We start from the raw sequence: 23,000 nt of genomic DNA on the forward strand, positions 1-23,000 counted from the left end.
GTCTCCAACAGCTGACAAGGGGGTAAGGGTGTTGTGGAAGCACCAATACTTGAGCAGACTGCCAGAGAGTCTTAGCAGGGTTGCACTCAAGCTGGTTATAGGCTCCCTGTATAGGTTGGGACCGTCCTAGAGGTTATATGCGCCAAACTTAAGAGCTTTTAGGCTAATTTACTATGTATGATACTTAAAGAGATCAATAGAAGAGGTTCTTAAGAGTCACACAAGGCTGAGAGAGGATGGTAAAATGTGATGCATTCAAAAGCCCAGTTCAAGGGGCTATTTATACCCTTAGAGGCCTGTGATTACTATATACAGTAGGGTAAGATACATGACAAGATGAAAAGAGATGAAATGTTAAGTGAGAGCCTATCTCACACAGCTATGCCTTATAAGAGTTAGCCTCCAGTCCTAAAAATATCCTTCCCCTCACTAAGACACTCTAGGAAAATGCTGAAACAAGCTGTGCTCTTAGTGAGGCCCAGACCTTCCTCTTGACTACTTGGGTTAGCAGCTTCTGGAAAGCAGAGTGCTTACTTAAGAACAGTCTTTCAGTTAGACTCAAGCTATTAAGCTTTTCCTTCAAAGGACTGTTTCTCCCTTAGTACCTTGAGTATTTACATGATTAAAAATAGTAGAAATAACAGAAAAATTCCAGGAATATTTCTATGTGCTTTACAAGTGTTTGTCTACACCAATTCCAAGGCTACATCATGTTTGCTTTGCTGTTCTTTACTACTTTATCCTGTTCCATAACAGGGACAACAGTCCTTCCTTGATAGAATAACAACCTGGCTTCCATCTGATAGTCCTTGAATGCACATTTGATGGAAGGCAGGGCCTTGGATTTGTTTTGCAAGAATTGCAGGACCTCTTCTAGGGACTTGTCCTGATCCAGGGATAACTTGACCTGGTGTTGCAACTCCTTTTCTGGCAATACAAGCACAACATTGGCAAATACAGGGTCAGGAAGCATTGTCTGGTCAGCTGGGGGAACATTGGCATGGTTGGGGCGCATGACAGGGCATTGGGTTTCCCAGACTGCTTTCTGGGGCAGTAGACAATTTGGAAGTTGTATCCAGCAAGTAGCAGGTGCCATTGTGCATGGCAACAATTGAAGGTCCAGGACTCCTTCCAGTATTCCAAGTTGCAGTGATCTGTGAAAACTGTGATTGTGTTAAGAGTTGTGTAAGTACAGGAGTAAGAAAGAATTACTATATGCAAAATGTATATGGGAATAACTAAGAACTAGTATTAAGAATCAGAATATATGCACAGAATATATGTACAATATAGGCTAGGTTATCAGGAATAACAACTCCTAACAAATAGTCTAGCAACTATGAAGTGCAGGTGGTTGGTTATGTATAGTACCTTAGACTAATGTTACTTAAGCCTAAGTGACTAAGAGTATGTATACTTAAGGTTTCTGGGATAGTACCTTAAGTAAGAGGGTTACCTGACTAATGTACAGGATTCATAGGATTTGCCTAATAAGTATAGGACTTATATATGCTTAAGTAAGACTTAAGACTTATGGGGTTTACCTAAAATATATCTAGGATTTAAGAGATGTTGTAGATAAAGCTATCTACAATATAGGGGGTATGGTGGATTGAAACACTTTCACTGTCACGACTAAGCTCGGACCTATGATACAAGTAGGTTTTAAAGTCCGTGGCCCTATCACCAATGGACTATGAGAACAAGAGGGGCGACAAAGGCCCAGGGGGTATGATGTAGGGTAGAGGGCAACAAAGGCCTGGTGAGTGATGCTTAAGTAAAGTGCACTAGGCTCAACAAGGGAGCAGGGCAATGGATAGGTAAGAACTCAGGTGAATTGACAAAGAGGTCAAGTCTTGCTGTTTTAGCGGCGACTTGACCTGGCTTATATACATGAGGAAAGCCACATCAAAAACAACAGTACTAAATAGTGAGTCATTTACAATTTCACCTCATATATCAAATATGTCACGTGATCTTGATGATTCATAAATATATACCAAAGAAGGAAACTATCTCAGAAAAAAGGTAGAAAATAGTAGAAATTCATGTCATGCCAATGAAGGTCATGACATTACCCCCTCTTTTAAGCTCCAACTGCGTCAGGGTGTTCCTTGTGAAATTCCTCTAGGACTTCTTGAGCATTTCCCACATTGTCTATTGGCTCCCACAAGTTACTTCCTTCATCATAACCTTTCCATTTGACCAGATACCATAACTTCTTTGTCTTTCCTCTTCCTTTCCACTTGCTATCTAGGATCTTCTCTACTTTGTATTCCTCTTCACCTTCTTCTGTAATGATAGGTGCAGGTTGAGGAGGATCGCGTCCATGAGGGTCAGGATGGAATTTTGTCAGAAGATTAATGTGAAATACTGGATGTATGCGCATGGTATGGGGTAGTTGCAATTTATACGCATGTGATCCAATTTTTTCAATTACCAAGTAGGGGCCTAGCTTTTTGTGGCTAAGCTTGATAGATGGTCTATTGGTGGATATATTTTGATGATTTAGCCACACTTTGTTTCCTACTTGAATTTCTTCTTCTTCCCTGTGACGTTGATCATAGAAGTGTTTCATCCTTTCTTGGGATATTGATAACGCTGCCTTGACTTCATCATAGCCCTTTTCTAGGAATTCCGCATGTTCTTCTGCGTTAGGGACTGATTCATCTGACTTTTGACCAACTGTAAATCTTGGATTATAGCCGTAACATTTTGGAAAGGGGATTTGCCTGTGGAAGTCTGTTTCAAATTGTTCAAGGCAAATTTGGCCAATGGCAATAGTGACACCCAGTCTGATTGACGATGATTCCCAAACATACGTATAAAGATCTTGGCCTCTTGTTGTATCCGTTCCGTTTGACCATCTGTTTGAGGATGGTAGGCTGTAGAATATGTAGGCTTGATGTCTAGCCTTTTATATAGGTGACAAATAAACTTGGCATTAAATGTAGGGCCTCTATCTGAAACTGTACTCTTGGGAAGGCCATGTAACTTCCAGATGTATGTAATAAATAAGTTGGCAATGTCAATAGCTGATGCTGTGGATTGGGTAGGAATAAAGTGGACCATTTTTGAGAAACGGTCAATGACAGTAAGGATGGCGTTGAAGCCTTCTGAAATTGGTAGTCCCACAATCATGTCATAGGCTATATCTTCCCAAGGACGTTCAGGAATTTGTAATGGCTTTAGCAGTCCTACAGGTACTTGATTTGTTGGCTTGGACCTGATACAGGTTTTGCAGTGGCTGACATAAGAATTGACAAACTTTTTCAGCAATGGCCAGTAATAACTCCTGGAAATAAGTTCTAGTGTCCTGGTTTGTCCTGGGTGTCCTGCAGCCAATGCGTCATGTCTAGACTCCAAGATGAGGTTCCTAATAGTATCATCTCTGGGTACAAAGATTTTTCCTTGATACCATAGTAATCCTTCTTTTAACTCCCAGTCAACTACTTTATCCTTGTTCTGAAGTTTGTACAAGATTTCCTTAAGGCGTTCATCCTTGTAGATTGCTTCACCAATCAGGTCATTAATTTCCTGATCCGGAGTGATTGACGCAATGAAAAGTTCTGGTTTCAGGAGAACTTGGTTCTCTACCCCCCCTTCAAGGGGTACTAAATCATATTGTCTTGAGAGAATATCCGCTTTTTTGTTTTGCGCTCCAGGTCTGTAGATAATTTGGAAGTTATAATCAACCAGGAAGTTGGCCCATTGAATTTGTCGTTTATTCAAGGATTGTGATGTGGAGAAGTGTTCCAGGTTCTTATGATCCGTGAGAACCTGGACTGGTAATTCCGACCCCTCTAATAGATGACGCCATTCCTTGAATGCCCTAATGACTGCTAACAGCTCTTTGTCGAAAATATTGTAGTTCTTTTCAGCCGGTGACAGGGATTTTGATAGATATGCTACAGGGGCCAGTTTTTCCTTCAGGGTTACGCTGTGATAATATGGCTCCTGTTGCGTAATCGGATGCATTGCATTCTACGTAGAATTGTTTTGTAGTGTTGGGCTGTAAAAGTAGAGGTGCTGATGTAAGACACTTCTTCAGGCCATCAAAGGATTGTTGTTCCACCTGTTCCCATTTCCAAATACTATCTTTTTTGAGCAGGTTGTAAAGAGGTTGTGCCATATTACCAAAGTTTGGAATAAATTGTCTATAGAAATTTACAAACCCTAAGAATTCCTGAATATTCTTGACATTCTTAGGTGTTGACCAATTCATTGCATCCGTGACCTTGGATTGATCTACTTCTATGCCAAATTCCGATATAATGAATCCTAGGTAGTCGATCCTTTTGACGTGGAAATGACATTTCTCAATATTACAAAAAAGGTTGTTATCCTGCAGCCTTTTAAGCACTTCTCGCACATGGGCTTCATGGTCTTTTTTGTTAAGAGAGAATACTAGAATATTGTCCAAATATATGATAACGTAGACATCCAGAAGGTCCCTGAATATCTCATTCATCATGTCTTGGAAGGCTGCCGGTGCATTTGTTAGTCCAAAGGGCATGACCAAATATTCAAATAGTCCGTATTTTGTTTTGAAAGCGGTTTTCCATTCATCGCCTTCTTTGATTTGGACTAGGTTGTACCCTGCCTTAAGATCAAATTTGCTAAAGATCTTGGCACCTTGTAATTTCTCAATGAGATTCTGTGGCAAGGGCAGGGGATAGACGTTTTTCTTGGTCATACTGTTCAGACGCTGGTAATCCACACACATGCGTAGTTTCCCATTTTTCTTTTTGACAAATAATATGGGAGAGGCCATAGGGGATCTAGACGGGCGGATTAGACCAGCTTTGAGCTGTTTCTCAATGGTTTCTTTAAGTTCCGCATCTTCCCTTGGACCTAAACTGTATATGGGCCATGTTGTGGTTGCGCATCCGGAAGTAACTCAATGGCAATGTTGTAAGGACGGTGGGGTGGTAATTTTGACGATTCCTCCTCTGAAAATACTCCAGCAAATTCTTGATAAGGGGCAGGAATTTCTTCCACTGCTTTGAGTTCTAAAACAGCAGGTGTGGCTAAACAGTTGTTGGAACAATACAAGGAATTAAAAACAAGTGTATGTTTTTCCCACAAAATTTGGGGATTGTGTTTTTTAACCATGACATTCCTAAAACTAATTGGTGATTGCCAATATTGGAAATATGGCATTCTAGTTCCTTGGTGTGGTTGCCAATGGTACATTTAAACCGCGTAAAATGGGTAATTTGGCCAGAATTGATTTCTTGGCCATCAATAACGCGTAGTTTCTTGGGAATTGGATGTATATAGGTCGGAAGTCAATAGGTTTCTACTAAAAGAGGGTGGATGAAGCAGGACGTTGCTCCAGAGTCGATCATGGCTTTTCCTTGAAAAGGTTTAGCCAAAAAACTTGATTTTTGGGATTTAGGAGTCTCACACGGATTTGCAGAGAATGATGCATATATTTGCAATGTATTACATAAGGAAAGTATTTCAAAATCATTGTTCTCATAATGCAAATCCGCAAGCATACAGCCAAGTGCCTTACTCCTTAGTTGGCCTTGGCTTTTCCTTTTCCCAACTCTTCCTCATCAGAAATTACTTCAATACAACTTTCTTCTTTAGGCCTTTCCCAAGACCATTCAACATTGGCCACATGTCCAGACATGGGCTTAGAAGGGCAATTTCGTGCAAAGTGGCCTTTACCGCCGCATATATGGCAGATAAGGTTTGCAAAACCCCTCCCGTCAAGATCCATGGGGCCTGGGCCTTTAGAACTTGAGGCCAAGACAGGAGTGGGAGCAATAGTGGGCCTAACAGGTGCAGCAGCAGCAGGACGTTTGTCTTTTTTGAGAGATGGGAATGGGATCATTGTGTCCTTGGTTTCCCCATTCCACCTGACGTTGGGCATATTGCCAGAAGTGGTGCGTACAATTGAGGTGATGGCGCCTTTCTTGGCGCGGCAAGTAGTGGGATCAATCATGTAGACATTGTCCCCAACGTTGAGACGAGTGTGAGCGGGAGTGGGGTTGGGAGTGGAAGTGGAGACAGCAGTAGTAGCACGAACAGTGGAGACAGAGGGGTTGGATAGGCGCGTAGATTCAATGTGGTTAGCAATTTCTTCTGCCTTGTCATAGACCTGTTGGGCTGTAGCACAACGCCATTGGAACATAGTTGACAACATAATATCTTTGATTTCATTTTTAAGGCCGTCATAGTACTTATTGCGCAAGGTTTCATCACTATAACCCAAGGACACAGAATATTGTTGGAATTCCCGAGTGTATTCCTGGACTGAAGCCTTCTGCCGCAAGTTATTCCATTTTTGGCGATACTTCTTGTTGCAATTAGTGTCCACATAATGTTTAGTGAATTCAGCCCAAAATGTATTGATGTTTTCCAATAAGGGGACCGCTTCTCCCCTGAACACCTTCCTTTCCTTGTAGGGGCGTACCCAATCTTCTGCTGCTCCTTCAAAATACAATGTTACCCACAAAATTTTTTCTTCCTGGGACCGGTTTGCTCCCTTTGCCCTTATGTAAGCCTGGCAGGCAATGATAAAATTGAGGGCGTCTTCTTTCTTGCCACTAAACTTGTTTGGCTTGGCAAATTTCAAATCGGAATTAGAAGACGTAGGTGGGGGATTGATAGTGGTGGCAGTGCCAGAAGGTGGGGGTGGTGGAAGTGGGGCTGTGGAGCAAGAGGAAGATTGATGAAGAAGCTGATCTTGCACAGCCTGGATGGATGCCGCCGCCCCTTGGATTTGGTTTGAATAAAAAATATGTTGATTACGTGACTGATCGCGGTGTTCCTCAAGTTCTGCCCTTAGTAACGCTATTTGATCATGTTGCGCTTCATAAGCACCTTGTAGTTGTGAGAACTCTTTTTTAGAACAATCATATTTTGGGCAACCATGTTTAATAATTCTTGATCAGACATATGGTCAAAGGACATAGGGGAATATACATGAGGTGGCACAGCCGCAGGGGCAGGAGTGTGTGTTCGAGAGGATGGGGCCAACCACCCTGATTGGGTTTGAGAAGGAGCCAAATTAGTCTCTCCCATCTTGCCCAAACCAGGCATTGTCATGTGAGACTGCAAAAAACTCATAGTCTTTGTAATAATGAATGCGCCCTTTTCCGTCCTGGGTAATGTCTTGGATGGAACAGTGGAAGTTGTCCAATTCCAACTCTTTCTTGACTAGTAATCTATCTTTTTCCTCAATAAGCCTTTCTTGCTCTTCAATAGTGAGAGCTAAGTCGCAATTGTGGGCTTCAAGGTTGGAGATAAGATTTTTTTGTTCTTGAAGATCAGCCTTGTAGATGTTGTTGAGGCGCTCGGCAAAAGATTTGTGATGCTTGATGTGGGCAATGGTCTGGAGTAGCCCGGGTTCTTCAATGCAAGCAATATGTTCTTCAAGATTGTTGATACGCCCCACTAATATATGGTCAATATTGTTGAGAGTTTTTTTGAGATAGAGATAACGGGTGACAATAGAATAGGGCCAAAAGATGGCAAAAAGGATAAGGTCTAGAAAATCAAACACTAGGATGCGTTCCCGATATAAATTGGTACTCAATCAGATAGAAACAATGGATTTATAGCTCTAAATACTAACTGTTTGCGTTCCCACTAGCGTTAAACTATCCTTATATTGATATCAGCAGCTGTGTACAAGCGTGATTATCAATCAGGTTTTTAGTAAGCGGAGGTTTGGCTGACTAACAGCGTATGGCTAAAGGTGCGGACACCCTGGTATGCGGACAATTGCTGGCAAAGGGCTATCCCGCAACCTTACTGGCACTCGTATTCCTGCCTTTGATTATTACACAGGGGCTACAATGTGATGCCGTTTCAGGCTTTGGTGCTTATCTAAGCGCAGTTCTTGTTTGTTGACAAGAGTACAAGTAGCAAGACTTGACCTAGTGTCACGACTAAGCTTGGACCTATGATACAAGTAGGTTTTAAAGTCCGTGGCCCTATCACCAATGGACTATGAGAACAAGAGGGGCAACAAAGGCCCAGGGGGTATGATGTAGGGTAGAGGGCAACAAAGGCCTGGTGAGTGATGCTTAAGTAAAGTGCACTAGGCTCAACAAGGGAGCAGGGCAATGGATAGGTAAGAACTCAGGTGAATTGACAAAGAGGTCAAGTCTTGCTGTTTTAGCGGCGACTTGACCCGGCTTATATACATGAGGAAAGCCACATCAAAAACAACAGTACTAAATAGTGAGTCATTTACAATTTCACCTCATATATCAAATATGTCACGTGATCTTGATGATTCATAAATATATACCAAAGAAGGAAACTATCTTGGAAAAAAGGTAGAAAATAGTAGAAATTCATGTCATGCCAATGAAGGTCATGACATTCACTCAATCACAACAATCCTTACAGTATTGTTGCACTATACTCTATGTTGAACTCAACAACTGTGACAGTCAAGGGGCACAGGGTTGCAGTAAGTACACTAATAGGTTACCCTGTGTCTGTTGGGACTGGCCTATGGTCTTAGTGTGCCAAATAACCTCCTATGCTATTTACAGTGAGTCAATCACTAAAGTAACTGCGCAGATAAGCTGTTAAAGGCTTGTGTGTATATGTCAATATATAAGAGTGGATAAATGGATGCATTAGAAGCGTCTTCACAGGGTCCTTTTATACCCTGAGAAGGTGCACAAACAAGTATATACATGATTGATACCAAGAGGGGGTACAGGAGGTACATGTGGCAACTGAAACACTTGAGGGAGCCAATACTTTGGTACATAGTTAATAATAACAGATCCTAATATTTGCCTCAAGGCAATGTTTGCCCCAAGGCAGTATTTACCTGTGTGGGTGCTTGGATGTCCCAAGGCTAAGTGTTTCATCCTTGGAGTAAACAGTCCCAAAGGTAGGATACCACTGTACTGGGTACTTACAGTAAATAGGGCATAACTCTGTCAAATGTTGTCCGTTTTGGGAGTTTAAACCAGTGTTCTGGAGCGCACAAACAGGCGCACCTAAGCGCAAGTGATTTGGCAGTGTGAGATGCCCGGGTGATAGAGAAAATGCGCATTTAGTGCGTTGGCGCTTAAGGGCTGATTAAGCGCCAGAGCACTTGCCTATGCAACAGGGGGGACCCTGAATATTTCTGTGTGTAGCCACAAGATAGAATCTTGAATAAGAAATACTACAAACAGGAGAAATATTACTTGTTACTGTTTATCTACTCAGCTGAACTTATATATATTATATGAGTGAGAAAACAGCATATATGCAAAAGGCATTGCATATTGAGGGTATTCCTGGGGCTTATAGGTTTTGTGAAGGTTGCAATTGGATAGAGGGACCTTGAAAACCTTAGTTTGCATCTTCATCTCATTCATTTACTGTAAGATTACTTGTGTAATTAATAAAATAAGTACAGATTATGGAAGAAATGTCATATCCATAACAACAACCTATTTTGCAACATCAAAAAATGTCACTTCCATTTAAAAAAGATAGATTACTTGGGTTTCATCATATCCAAATTTGGCATAGAGGTTGATCAATCCAAGGTCACAGATGCAATGAACTGGTCCACTCCCAAAAATGTCAAGAATATCCAGGAATTCTCAGGTTTTGTGAATTTCTATGGGCAATTTATCCCTAATTTTTGGCAATATGGTGCAACCTCTGTACAACTTGCTAAAGAAAGACAGTCCTTGGAAATGGGAATTAGCAGAACAGCAATCTTTTGATGGCCTTAAAAAATGCCTTACTTCAGCACCACTACTTCTGCAGCCAGATACCACCAGGCAATTTTATGTAGAATGTGATGCACTGGATTACGCCACTGGAGCCATATTATCCCAACACAACTCTGAAGGAAAACTAGCCCCTGTAGCCTACTTGTCTAAATCCCTGTCTCCAGCTGAAACAAATTACAACATTTTGACAAAGAATTGCTAGCAGTCATCAGGGTGTTTAAGGAGTGGCATCATTTATTGGAAGGATCAGAGCTGCCAGTCCAAGTTCTAACAGATCATAAGAACTTGGAATATTTCTCTATGTTGCAATCCTTGAATGCCAGATCCAATGGGCAAACTTCTTAGTGGATTACAATTTCCAGATCATTTACAGGCCAGGAGCTCACAATAAAAAGGCAGATATTCTTTCAAGGAAATATGATTTGGCACCCCTTGAAGGGGGGGTAGAGAACCAAGTTCTCCTGAAACCAGAACTTTTTATTGCATCTATAACCCCAGATCAGGAGATGTTGTACACCACTGTAAGGTGGGTACTTGCTAATGGAACAGGCACTTAAGGCTGTACAACTAGTACACTGCTTATGTAACCAACTATCTAAGGCTATACTAACATTGCTTAAGGCAACCTACTACTATCAACAGTTGGTGCAAGGGGGCCTAAGGCCTGGGAGGTGTGATGAGTAAGAGGGGTGGTGAGTGTCTGAGAACTACTGGGGCTGGCTACTTAGCTGGCTGGCTAATCCTCCTCAATGAGTATGAGACAAGGTAAAATTGACTTGGGGTCTCCAAGCAATTTTCCTGCTGTATATATAGACAAACTACTAAAATACATGTGGTCTGTGCATGTGTGAAAGGAAGACTACATGTGAAAAGGGAAGTGTGCTGTGGGCTGCACAGAAGCGTGGATTTCTCCTAAGCGCCCTTGGCACGGCATCTTGGCGCAGCATCTTGGCATAATAAGCGCCAAGATCACATGATCAAAAACATAAGCTAAAGCATTTGTAAAAAATAGTAGAAATAATAGAAAAATTGTCCAATTCCAATGGTGTAATTCTTGGGAGTGTAACAGGAGATTAACAATCTTATTGGCAAAGCAATCTATGAATATGCTCAGCTTAAAGAAATCCTACATAAGCTCCAGAACAAGGAAAAAGTTGTAGATTGGGAATTATGAGAAGGACTACTGTGGTTTCAAGGAAAGATATTTGTGCCAAGAGACAAAACCATTAGAAATCTTGTATTGGAATCAAGGCATGATGTGTTAGCAGCAGGACACCCAGGACAAGCAAGGACATTAGAACTTGTCTCAAGAAGTTATTATTAGCCATCCACAAAAAATTTGTCAACTCCTACATCAGTCACTGTGAAACATGTATCCAATCAAAGCCAACCAATCAAGCACTGGTGGGACTATTGAAACCATTACAAACCCCTGAACAACCCTGGGAAGATATAGCCTATGACATGATTGTTGGATTACCAGTTTCAGAAGGATTTGATGCCATCCTCACAGTTATTGATTGATTTTCAAAAATGGTTCACTTCATTCCTATGCAATTCACAGCATCTGCTATTGACATTGCTAATATTTTCATAACCTACATCTGGAAACTTCATGGCCTACCAAAAAGCACGGTATCAGATAGAGGCCCTACTTTCAATGCCAAATTTATTTGTCATCTGTATAAAAGGCTGGACATTAAACCCACATACTCTACAGCCTACCACCCCCAAACAGATGGTCAGACTGAATGCATACAGAGAGAGGCCAAAATCTTCCTTTGTATGTTTGGGAATCATTGCCAATCTGATTGGGTATCATTGTTACCTTTGGCCAAGTTTGCTCTAAACAACCTAAAACAAACCTCTACTGGCAAATCTCTGTTCCAAACATGCTACAGGTACAATCCAAGGTTCTCAGCTGGCCAGAAATCAGAAGAAATGGTCCCCAATGTGGACAAACACACAGAGTTCCTGGAAAAAAGGTTATGATGAGGTCAAAGTGGCACTTTCTGTCATGACCTTCATTGGCATGACATGATTTTTTACTATTTTCTACCTTTTTTCCAAGACAGTTTCCTTTTCTGGTATATAATTATGACTCATCAAGATCATGTGACATATTTGATATGATGTGAAATTGTAAATGACTCACACTTTGTTTCTGTTCTGTTTGATGTGGCTCTTCTCCTGTATATAACCCAGGTCAAGTTGCTGTTAGAACAGCAAGACTTGACCTCTTTGTCAATTCACCCCAGCTTACCCCCCTTTGCCCAGGCCCATAGTTGGCCATCAGTGCACTTTACTAAGAACCATATCCAGGCCTTGTTGCCCTCTACCCACCTACAGTACCCCTGGGCCCTAGCCGCCCCTCTACCCCATTCTCATAGTCCATTGGTGATAGGGCCATGGACTTAAGCCCCCTTGTACCATAGGTCCAAGCTGAGTTGTGACAAGCAGTATGATTTTTTATCTTTATGTAGAGCTACAATGCAGCCTTGATCAAACTGAGAAACTTCTTTCCATGGTGAGGGGGCATAGCAATGTGTAAATGATGGGCATGTGTCAGTGTTTGGATACTTGTTGTCAGTGCTAGTACTCTTCTTGCTGGTACAATTGCTTGCTCAACAATGGTCTGTTGACATCTTGGGTTCCCTGCAGCTGGCTGTTTTTGGAGCCTTGCACTTCCTGGCTGCCTCTTGGCAGTGGTAGGAACCTTAGAGGCTTGTAGTTGCATCTGCTGTGCAACTTCCTGCTCATGTTAAGTACATACTATTTTCTGCAATTGATCAGTAATTGAAGAATTAAGATAAAATAAAATGAGACAGTGTAACAGAGGCCAACCCATCACTCTGTTGTTGAAATTCATTGAGTATAAACCCAATACAAGTGTTGTAATTAGTATGTCAAAGAGTGTGAGGTTTCACTTATTGTCCACTACTGTAAATACAAATGTCAATGGCAACTGTGTTGCCAAGGTATGACAATCTGTAAAATGCTTGATTGTTGTGGTTTGGAAGTAAAGACAGTTATCAGAAACTCCCCTGGGACCTTATAAGGTCAGCAGGGTTAGTACTGAGTAAGCAGGTCAATCCAAAACAAGAGTATGTAGTTAAAAATCAGGTAAAGCAATAACAGTAACAAGGGTGGGGCAAGATGGTAGGTTGGGTGAGCATTGCCAACTGATTGTGTAAGGAGCTTGCATATAACAGGGTTAATATGCAAATATTGTGCATTCCTTACAGTCTTACAGCCCAGGTTCCACTAAGTAGATACATTGTCACCACTGCCTTAAGCAGCTCCTCACCATACTTAGATAGTTTGTCAATGCCCTTAAGGCTTTGGCCATCATAGTTACATAGTTAGATGCTGTAGGATAGCTCCTCACTGCTTACACAGTCTACTCTTGTACTCAGCTGGCTGCAAGCACCAACCCCCTTGGTGTCCCTACACAATGTCTAGGACATAGGACAATGGTAATCCCCAGATCAATTACCTCTTGCACACCTCCTGTACACAGGCCTTACAGCCCAGTCACATAAGTCCACTTAGATAGCATCTACACTGCCTTAAGCAGCTTTCTCACTGTATTCATATAGCCCATTGCCATTAAGTGGCTTGTTCATTGTAATTAAGTAGTCAATCACTCTAGGTCCATATATATCCACTGTCAAAGATATATATAGTATATATGATGCACAGTGATATAATAATATAAGTTGCTGGGGGACGTTGCACTCCCCCCGCCCCCCTAGCCGCAGGCCATGTTAAGGGAGCCTGCAGGCAAGGTCTGAATAATATATTATTATAGAAGAGATTATGTCATCCCCCCCCCACCTCAAATCTGTAGTAGTTTAGTATAGTATTTGATAAAGGACTGGAGGGGGAGGTCATGTGACCCTGGTGGGCTGTCAGTCTCTAAGTCATGAGCCCTTAGAGTAATGACAGTTCTGACTGCATATATGTGAGTATATGCGGCCTTCTAAAGACTGTGGAATATCCTATTAGTAGGTGGCTTGGTCAGGAGACATGCCAGCAAAGGCATGGGTCATGACAGTTGACTGCAAGCTGTTGTAGACACATGTATACCAAGGGATTTATTCCCTATTTTTCAAATTTAGACAAAGGCAATTGGACAACATTTTCAGTCACATGACATCAGGTGCCTATATCATATGCTAAGCACCACCACATCCCCATCTGTGCTTACTCAGCACACATAGCCACCTCTACTTGATGACATCATTATGACATGTCAGTGACACATATGCATGAGTAAGTCTGCAGTCAGAGCAGGGTTCTTATTTGATATGGTATTGCATATATGTAATTGTAATAGTCCTCAATCTGTAATATATAAGGAGGCCAACCAACCATGATAACACCCAGGTCATTACCTCTTGTTGCTTCATCACACTGTACAAGGGCCTTAAGCCCAGTAAACACTTAGATACTTAGCCCATACCACCTTAAGCAGCTTACTTGTTGTACTCAAGTAGTTTGTTGATGCCTTATAGTGTTTGCTCACTGTAGTTAGCTAGTTAGTTGTTGTAGGTAGTGTTGTCACTGCCTTATGCAGCTTTCTCACAAGTCCATATGGCTGCAAGCACCTGCTACCTAGACAACCCCTAAGGACATCTAGGACACAAGCACTGTCCCCCACTTAGTCCCAGACAACATCTAGGACAGGTTCACTTAGATACATTGTCCACACCATCCTAAGTGGCTTTCTCACTGTACTTAGCTAGTTTGTGGCCACCTTACATGGCTTGGTCACCATAACATAGTTTAGTAGTTGCTGTAGTATAGCTCCTTAATGCCCTATGCATCTTACTTGTACATACCTAGGCCACAAGCCTAACCCTTGCTGTCCCAGATGACCCTTGCTGTCCCAGATGACATCTAGGACACCTTCTCTCCTCAGAAGGGCATATGACTAGACAGGCAATACCTGTTTGCAGTGCTCCCCCACTTGTAAGCATCACAGAGCTCTGCAATCTTGGACTGCCTTGTGTCATAAACAGAGGAAAATAGAACTAGCCAGAATTGAACCAGCTTGACCACTAAGCCATAAAGCCCTATTATTCCTCTGCTGACAACCTATGATTACACCTGCTACCCCCCAAATTTGGGCTTGGGCCAGCATGCAACCACTTGTACTGGTCATGTGACCATGTCCAGGACACCTTGAATTTTAAGGAGACAGTATGGATAGGTAGTATCAGAGGGAATGCTGTTGAGCTGCATGTCTAATTTAACTTGCTGTGCTCATATCAATCCAAACCTGTTGGAACTCAACCAAAACCCAAAAAGCTTGGGAGCACTCAGGAGCACAATATGTGACTGCCCATATTTGCCAAGACTCCTGCAGCACCACACAGCTGTTAGTCAGCAGCCATTTACCCTTTTTTGGAAGCATATATGAGAGGTGACCACTCAAAAAAGCACAAATGTCAGCTGACTAATGCTTCCCTGGCACTGAAGGAGCCTCAGCAAATATTGGAAGTGTCCTAGACTTGGTCTGGGATGGAGTGGGTGGTGGTGCTTAAGGCCAGGGAGTACAAACAATAACCCACTTAAGGCAGTGACTACCTATACTATGGTGACTAACTACCTAACTACAGTAACTAACCTGCATAAGGCAGCAACAAGCTATCTAAGTACAGTGGGGGAGCTGCTCAAGGCAGTGTGGACTAAGTGACAAAGGGATCTGGGCTATAAGGCCCTTGTACAGTGATTGGAATGCAACAAGAGGTAATTGACCTGGGTGTCACCATGGTTGGTTGGCCTCCTTATATATTACAGAGGGGACTATTTACAAATACATTGTGTGTGTGAAAAGAAGTAACTAATATGAAATAAGAAACCCACTCCTGCTGTGGCCTTACTCATGCATACATGTCACCTACATGTCATAACAATGTCATCAGAGGTGGAGGTGACTACATAGCTGATTAAGCAAGGAGGGGGGACATGGCAAGGTGCTTAGCATATGATATAAGCACCAAAGTCATGTGATTGAAAATATTGTCTGTTCAAGTTTGTTTAAATTTGAGAAAATTGGAATAAATTCTATGGTATTGAGTGCGTCTACAACAGGGAGTCCCATATTGCACTCCTGAGCACTCCTGAGCTTTTTGGGTTTTGGTTGAGAAACCTGTGCAATAAACATCAAAATCTATTTGTGCTTATGCAATGTGTGCAGTTGTGTGGCACGGGCTGACGTGTAGGTAGACATCCATGACCATTGCATGCATGAGATGTTATCTGTCTTGAGCTCACCCCATAGCGCTTGTTGGAAGGTGTCACAATACTATTGGCAATTGCATATTTGTGTTCATCAAACCAGTAAGTTATAAAATCGTGGACAACGTTTATGCATGTCCAGCCTGATATCAAACTGAGCAGAAGGTACGAGCGAGCACTGCAACAAATCAACCACAACAAACCAATCAACCCATTTCTACAAACGGGACAAAAGTAGGATGATGTGTATCGTAGTGAGATACATTAATAAGTTGGAGTAAGTCATTGTAACTGTCGGCGTAAAACGGAACACCTTCGACAGTATGTCCGTTTAACCGCTCGTCAGCTCAATTAAGCCCTTACCCATCGGTAACTTACAATCGAACGCGTCCGGACATCTTGCTACATGCTGCTGAGTCTAGGTCTAACACGCATCTCCCTATCAACGCTAACGAGCTAGCAAAGTATCAGCATTGCAATCGTATGAGCAATTACGGGAGCATTTACCGGAGAACGAACCTGAATATCACGGTGCCACAACCCAAACCCTCTATACTTTATATTTCATTCCCTTAGTACGTGCCAGGACTTTGATGTGTGGTTAGAACACGGAAGGTCAAGAATTATAAGCTTTGTTGTGCGATGTGGTCTGGAAAGGAAAAATAGAGTTGAGCTCTGTTGACTGGCAGGAGTGCATCTGAACTAGCACCCGATCTAAGCATCATATGGGAAGGTAATGTTCGGTTGGACTGAAAGCACTGAAGGTGTTCGGGGCAGCGAGGTTAGTTGTGAAAGACCTAGGATTTCGGGCGAAGGGCAAGCCATGCGCTTATAATGAGCCACTGCGTCCGAGTGACGGTCAGCTTGAAAAGGCATCAAGGAGGAAATGCCAGTTCCTCTGTCCGGTCTGAACATTGAAATGCTGTGCCCTGTCTTATCTGAACACTTCCTTGTCAGTTAACAGAATGTCCAACATGGACGAAAACTGCATTGCGCGCATGTCTGAAGCTCCTGCAACGTTAGGGTGTTTACCGGCGGCGAAAGATGGCTTATACTTACAGCTAATTGTAACAGGAAGAGATAATCGGCATCAATAAAAGGCAACATGAAGTATAACGGGCTGATCGTCGAAGAGTTGTGTGGACACGTGCCCGCCCGTGACATCCCACTTGGAATGTTACGTCTGTTACCTCAACTCCCCCTGCACGTCCTCTACAACCGTTTTATACATCATGTTACTCCTTTTTGGTTACCGTCACCTGGCACGCTGATATTGAAGTAAATGCGTATAGAACATAAAAGCCGTCTACAGTAAGATCTGGTGGATGGTTCGCCGTCATTACCTGTGACGGTCTGCGTCAATGAGCCCCATTTAAGGCCGTTGGTGTCCAACAACCACTAACCCATCCCATGTTGGCTTTGCCCTCCACAGAATAAATGTAAGTTCAGGTTGAGTTTCTGGACTGTCGTGAGCATTGCTAAACAAGGACTGGTTTTTACTGGGTTTGTTGCTCCTGCCCCCTCCGCTCGTCCCATGACTGTTTCCCGTGAACGTTGGCTTGAGTCATTGATAGGCTAATCAAACTCCACCACTGCCTAGTCCTCAACGTGACCCCTTCAAGCGAGCGGGCTCTCCTGATCTTTTGGTCTACGTCACGCACACTTGATATTTGGATTGAACTTCATTTACATAGTGTTCCGCAGGCTTCAGGCCACCTGTACACCACCCTTCTTGTTATCAGGTCAATGACGCGCAAGCCGTACTCATACATGTCTAAACTCTCTCCATCGCTGGTGGTATAGTTTTGTAACTTTGCTGAGAGTCATCAGAGTTAAAGTAAACCTTTTCTTCCTTCGTTTATTCAAGACGACTCTCAAAGCTTATACCTTTCTGTTTTAGTTACATTCGAAGGCCAATTCAATCCTTCAGAATCATTGCCTGCGTACCAGTGGCCCAGGAACTCGAACAATCTATCCAATTACTATTGATTTTTGTGCTTATCCATCTCAGAACACTCTCTTTCGTCGTTTTTCGATAGAAACCACAATCAACGTCACTTAATAGTGAGTTTTACTTATAATGCGGATATTAATTCTTTTCTGTGCTAAAACTGAACTTCCAAGGTTTACTTACCCTATCAGGCGCTCGATAATGGCACTAATGTTTGTATTGAACGTTCAGAGTTTCTCTCGCCATTTGATTCATTCACAAGGGTAAAACGCATGCGCGCTGGAGTCTGTCAGGTTCGTTTCTAGCTCACAATCACTGCCTGTTTGCTGATCTCGCTCGGTCTTTTCAGAAAGAGCTGGAGCGGGACTTGTAACGTTAACGTTCCGGATAGATGGAATGTCAATAATTTTCAACCTAAAAGGCAATGATAGCATTTTTTCCAAATTTATTTTCAACTTTAGTGCTACGAAGAGTCAGAAGCTACGAGACGCAGTAAACTTCTCAAGTGACTGGTTGGGGTGGGTACTACCTCTTGCTATTTATGGCTGACGTTTGCCAGATTTGAATGTGTCAAGCCATGCAATTCATGGGGCAGATCGACGAAACATACAGATCAATCAAAATCTCGTAGTAACAATGTAGTTACCACGAACCATAATTTTTCGTTTCCAGATACATACAAGCGCGTCATCGGTTGTTATTGGTCCGCCTTCACACACGGTCTGTCACGTGACCATCTGTTCTTTGTCCGGAGCACAAGACACCGTTTCGACCGACCCTACGTGCAAATAGCGTAGCAAGCAACACGAGAAAAAGAACTACGCTGCAAACACTCTGGTCTAACGTCTTCGGCTAGGACGCTCGAGTTACTTCACACTTGATGGTTTGGACATAGATTGTGGACTTAACGGCCTCTGAACGCAAATCACTAGCTAATTTACTAGTTCTCTTAGACATATCTACTTTCAGAACAGCTCTTATATCACTGAACTGATCTCATCGGCTCATTGAGCTCAAATGGATGGTTCCTAATCGAATTTACACCGTGTTTCAATAACCCTTCACATACTTGCCTCCTTCTTTCCCCAACCCTGCTCATTATCAGCTGAACTCTCACCATCTTCCACAACTCCCTCTATTCGCTAGGAACACCTCACTCCCATAGTACTCCTTCTCCACTCGTTCCATTTTTATGATCTACCCATGACCAAGCATCCTAACGTTTGCTTTACACTATGCCTAGATCTGTGTTCGTAACTGGTTCAAACAAGCTCACCCAGAACTCTAATCATTCAATATTCATTTAGGATAAGTGCTCTACCCAATTGGAGTAAACTACCTGGCCACGATTGCGTGCGGAGCATCATGGGACTTGGGTGAGTTGATTTATTTTTCAGCGATGGGCGCCCTACTATTTGAGTAACATGGATTGCCATGGTTTCATGTTCCAACTAATTAGGCAAACTCTGTCTTTTACTACTTCTTTGAGGAACAGCCGCTTCATAAAGCAATAAGCTCATTCCGTATTAAATCAGAATTGAATTCCATTTGATCAAAATTCGGGCTTGAAGATTGTGGAGTGTTATCATCTCCAGGAACCCACAAACATGTGCCCCGATAGGACTTGATCATGTGCTCATATTGTTGCTCTATTGTTCTTTCGAATGAGAACATAATCTATTTGGCTATTGGCGACAACTTGAACACCCAAACCTACGTGGACCCACGTGACGTAGAATTCAAACAGAAGGCAGGTTCAATAACCAACGCCCCTACCATCGCATACACGTCTACTTATTGATCAATATTAACTTCCAATGTTATTACGACTCCAGTTATTAAAACACGAAGCCTCTAGGTCCTCATTATCAAAATAGCCATATAACCTTTCCAAGCCAATGTCTAATCTCTGATATGATTCCCCAAATAAAGTATATCCCCCTCGCCCTAAAACTGGCACCTAGTGGAGTAAGGGGCCACCTGTACCTTACTCCACTCAGCCCGAGGAATGCAGTGTTCATTGTTCGCTGAGCATGTGCGAGGGTCGGACGGGCGGACGGGTCCGAACGAGTCATCTCCTCTGCGAGTAGTTTGAGAAGGTCCAGTGTTTTGTTCAACTATAGATCATGCATTAGACGTTCGCATTAGGGAAGTTAGAAAGAGATCTAACTGGTATAAGGTCTTGTTTGATAACTGTACCAAGTTGGTAAATGTCCACTAAGAACGGATCGTATGGTTGATTAATCTTTTGCTCCGGCGCTAATATTCGTGCCAGTTTTCCGGTCAGCAGACGTGGTACGCTTGGATCAGGGAACCACGTTGCGAAACCCATGTCAATGAAATAGTATCGTACACGCTTCTCGAGCCGGGAGTACTTGGGGTATATTCTACGTTGGATATCAAGGGAGAGTGTTTGATATACTGGATGAAACGGTTCGTTGTATAGAGGACGGGAGTCCATCATTATGTTGGCTGATGCTATATCACTGACCACACAGTCAGACTCTGGCCTAAGATATAGGTTTAACTAACTAATACCAGTGTACGGTGCTGTTCTCGTGCATGAATATCAGGCCCTAGATTACCATTCATCAACGGACTGTATAGGAACTCAATTAGAATATTTACCTTGAAAATCTGTTGTAGGAAATCGTGTACTTCCGCAAGGGTTCTGAAGGGTGGGTCACGATATCCTCCAAGCAACGGCATCACAATGAAATAGCCGGATTGCTCGCCAGGTATGGGAAACGAGTCTAAACATCGCACTACATGATTGTCTGGATGGTCTTTGAGTTCCGGGGAACTAAAACGTTCGAGCACAGCTAATTCGTTTTGGCCTTCTGTCTGCTCGGGCACCAACATTTTGATGATAACCTGGAGATTGTCCGCTGCTCTGGTCGCATCAAGCACTCGCACCGGCTAGAAACTTAGAGATGGCTCATCGATCATATTCCAGAAACATCCGTAAACATACCATGGAATCTTTGCTATCCTCACAGTCCGACACGCACAAGTCAGTATTAGTCTTCCATGAGGGAACCCAGTTGGGTTGGTAGCGTGGTCGGAGTCGGTAGCCTTTGGAAAGAAGGTACGGTTGGAAGGAAACCCATCTTTCCTCAACGCCAGACCGTTTTTCGTCGCTTGAGAGGATATCATAAGTGTTTTGCAGGTGATTATCCATGGGACAACTTGGAGACACTGAGTCTACTGGAAGTCTAAAATGTAATTTACGAGTTGCCTACACCCAACACCAGTGTATTCCTGGTGGTCACTTAGTAGCCCTTGGCTACGAATAAGTGAGATAGAAGGATAGGATTGTCAAAGTGACTGTGGACGAGCTTAGAGGGTACGCTTCTAGGGCTCAAATATACCGAAACACGTGCTGTCACAACCCTCCGTTTGTCACGTTTGTTACACCCACATTCGTATCTCTAACCTGGCTTCGGGTGTTTCCCTCATAGCTGACTGTCCAAATGATGTTGTACCCCGTGGCGGTACGTTCATGTGGCTTGACAAACCCGAATCCAGAGTTGCTCCAAGTTTAAGATGTCAGTGATACCCGAGCCCCTGAGCAACTATGTCCCCCATCCTCTTCCTCCCCCATCTGGATGCCCCGCGCTTTGCTAACTATAACCAGGAGCCAGAGATAGTTTTGTCCGCCAGTTCTTCTACTAACTGTCCCTCGCATTACTTGACCCAAAATGGTGTGGTCAAAGATCATTCAAGTCTTCTCCTTTGGTACACAATGGGGAGAGAATACTATTCGCCTGGTCGAGGGTGATAACGCTCTAGAGATGGTCAAGAGGGTGGAAGGAATTCTTGAGGACTCAATGAGAGTACTCGAAAGCCATGAGCGACTGATGTCGTCTGGAGAGTTCAACACCTTCAGCATCAAACACCGCCAGTAAGCTTCCGTAAGCGCTGCTCTTTGCTTTCCGCTCTCACCACCACTATGTCCATCATCATTCGCGCAGTTTAGTGCTTAAAGTTGTTGAAGTCAAGCATCAAGTACACCGTCATCAAGAACAAGGCGTCCGCTCTGGTGCTCCTGCTGAGAGGGGGTCCGATCGTATTGGCCGTGACGTCGCCCTTCTCCAGCGACAGGCAGAGATCTATCACCAGGACCTTTTGGTTAGAATTTTTTGAGTATGCCACGGATACTTTGACTGATTTCTATAAGACCGCCAGTCGCAGAGCACAAGACTATGAAGAGGAAGCCTTCATGAAACGCCATTTGGAGGGTACTTTACAGACGACAGAAGTAGGTCTGATCCATAGCATTGTAGTAGCTTAGGCTGAGCCTGCCTCAGGGATCTGATCCAGTAACAACATTGTATTCTGTCATAAGCCGAAAGTCGCCAACTGGTACATCGCTCCTATGCAACCCGAGAATGGCTGATCCTTTATAAACCTTCCCTCTCGTTCCCTTTTTTTAGCCTCGCAGCATGCCTCAGACGACGATACTTTAGGTACCTCTCAAAATTTTTCTTTACCAGTATTCAGGCGTTGAGATCGTTATTTCGTAGTTGACCGTGAGCCGTACTTGGCGGTGGCTCATGTTCGACCAACCAGACCAGAGACTATGGGCTCTGACGAACCGGTAGACGAATCATATCGGCAGATACTGATTCTAGAAAGCAAGGATAAGACTGTAATTATGATAAGTGGGTGCACTCTAGCTTTCCAGGCGAAATGAGCTGATTTCTCTCTCAAGACCCCAATCGCTGCTACCCAAACGATCAGGCCGACTCATTGAACGGTACGTCGTCACTGCTACAGTGCGCCATGCCGCTGATTTAATAAGAACAGAGGAATCTCTTCTTGAAATGTCCCGTGCAGGTGAAGTACTACTTCGAGCTACTGACTCTAATCAGTAAGTGTCTCGCGGATTCGTCTTGTAGGCTGTGGGCTTAAATGGCGCTAGTATTCAAGGTTATGAGGTGGTCGGGCGTCAGAGCGAGGCTTCATGGGTTGATTCATTCATTGATAGTTATCTAGACTGGGGGTGGGCATAGGTGCCAACATGATGTAAAAATAACCAAGTGCCTCCTGTCCTCAATGGCTGTAGTGTATTCAGCCTACACACCACC

At 43.1% G+C, this 23,000-nt stretch overlaps 6 protein-coding genes across 6 annotated transcripts; 2 read left to right on the plus strand and 4 right to left on the minus strand.

Moving 5' to 3' along the window:
• Positions 1 to 703: 703 nt before the first annotated feature.
• Positions 704 to 1,096, minus strand: RhiXN_03631 (Retrotransposable element Tf2 protein; the record flags this gene model as incomplete). Its single annotated transcript, XM_043323448.1, has 1 exon — positions 704 to 1,096. The coding sequence occupies one exon, from the start codon at positions 1,094 to 1,096 to the stop codon at positions 704 to 706; it is 393 nt and encodes a 130-aa protein (XP_043175867.1).
• A 990-nt stretch (positions 1,097 to 2,086) lies between these two features.
• Positions 2,087 to 5,163, minus strand: RhiXN_03632 (Retrotransposable element Tf2 protein; the record flags this gene model as incomplete). Its single annotated transcript, XM_043323449.1, has 4 exons — positions 2,087 to 2,742; positions 2,823 to 3,957; positions 3,989 to 4,847; positions 4,901 to 5,163. 4 exons carry the CDS (start codon positions 5,161 to 5,163, stop codon positions 2,087 to 2,089), a joined length of 2,913 nt encoding a protein of 970 aa, XP_043175868.1.
• A 361-nt stretch (positions 5,164 to 5,524) lies between these two features.
• RhiXN_03633 (Retrotransposon gag protein) lies at positions 5,525 to 7,056 on the minus strand (the record flags this gene model as incomplete). Its single annotated transcript, XM_043323450.1, has 2 exons — positions 5,525 to 6,784; positions 6,838 to 7,056. 2 exons carry the CDS (start codon positions 7,054 to 7,056, stop codon positions 5,525 to 5,527), a joined length of 1,479 nt encoding a protein of 492 aa, XP_043175869.1.
• A 4,190-nt stretch (positions 7,057 to 11,246) lies between these two features.
• RhiXN_03634 (Retrotransposable element Tf2 protein) lies at positions 11,247 to 11,705 on the plus strand (the record flags this gene model as incomplete). Its single annotated transcript, XM_043323451.1, has 1 exon — positions 11,247 to 11,705. One exon carries the CDS (start codon positions 11,247 to 11,249, stop codon positions 11,703 to 11,705), a length of 459 nt encoding a protein of 152 aa, XP_043175870.1.
• Positions 11,706 to 19,700: 7,995 nt separating this feature from the next.
• On the minus strand, positions 19,701 to 21,091 carry RhiXN_03635 (kinase domain protein; the record flags this gene model as incomplete). The annotated part of the gene is made up of 6 exons (XM_043323452.1): positions 19,701 to 19,703; positions 19,902 to 20,027; positions 20,081 to 20,396; positions 20,449 to 20,486; positions 20,539 to 20,829; positions 20,885 to 21,091. 6 exons carry the CDS (start codon positions 21,089 to 21,091, stop codon positions 19,701 to 19,703), a joined length of 981 nt encoding a protein of 326 aa, XP_043175871.1.
• A 520-nt stretch (positions 21,092 to 21,611) lies between these two features.
• On the plus strand, positions 21,612 to 22,925 carry RhiXN_03636 (uncharacterized protein; the record flags this gene model as incomplete). Its single annotated transcript, XM_043323453.1, has 9 exons — positions 21,612 to 21,814; positions 21,885 to 22,041; positions 22,091 to 22,171; positions 22,221 to 22,275; positions 22,347 to 22,379; positions 22,437 to 22,574; positions 22,625 to 22,669; positions 22,720 to 22,783; positions 22,835 to 22,925. 9 exons carry the CDS (start codon positions 21,612 to 21,614, stop codon positions 22,923 to 22,925), a joined length of 867 nt encoding a protein of 288 aa, XP_043175872.1.
• Positions 22,926 to 23,000: the final 75 nt, after the last annotated feature.

Source organism: Rhizoctonia solani, chromosome 1, assembly GCF_016906535.1.
Source record: "Rhizoctonia solani chromosome 1, complete sequence".
Lineage (NCBI taxonomy): Eukaryota > Fungi > Basidiomycota > Agaricomycetes > Cantharellales > Ceratobasidiaceae > Rhizoctonia > Rhizoctonia solani.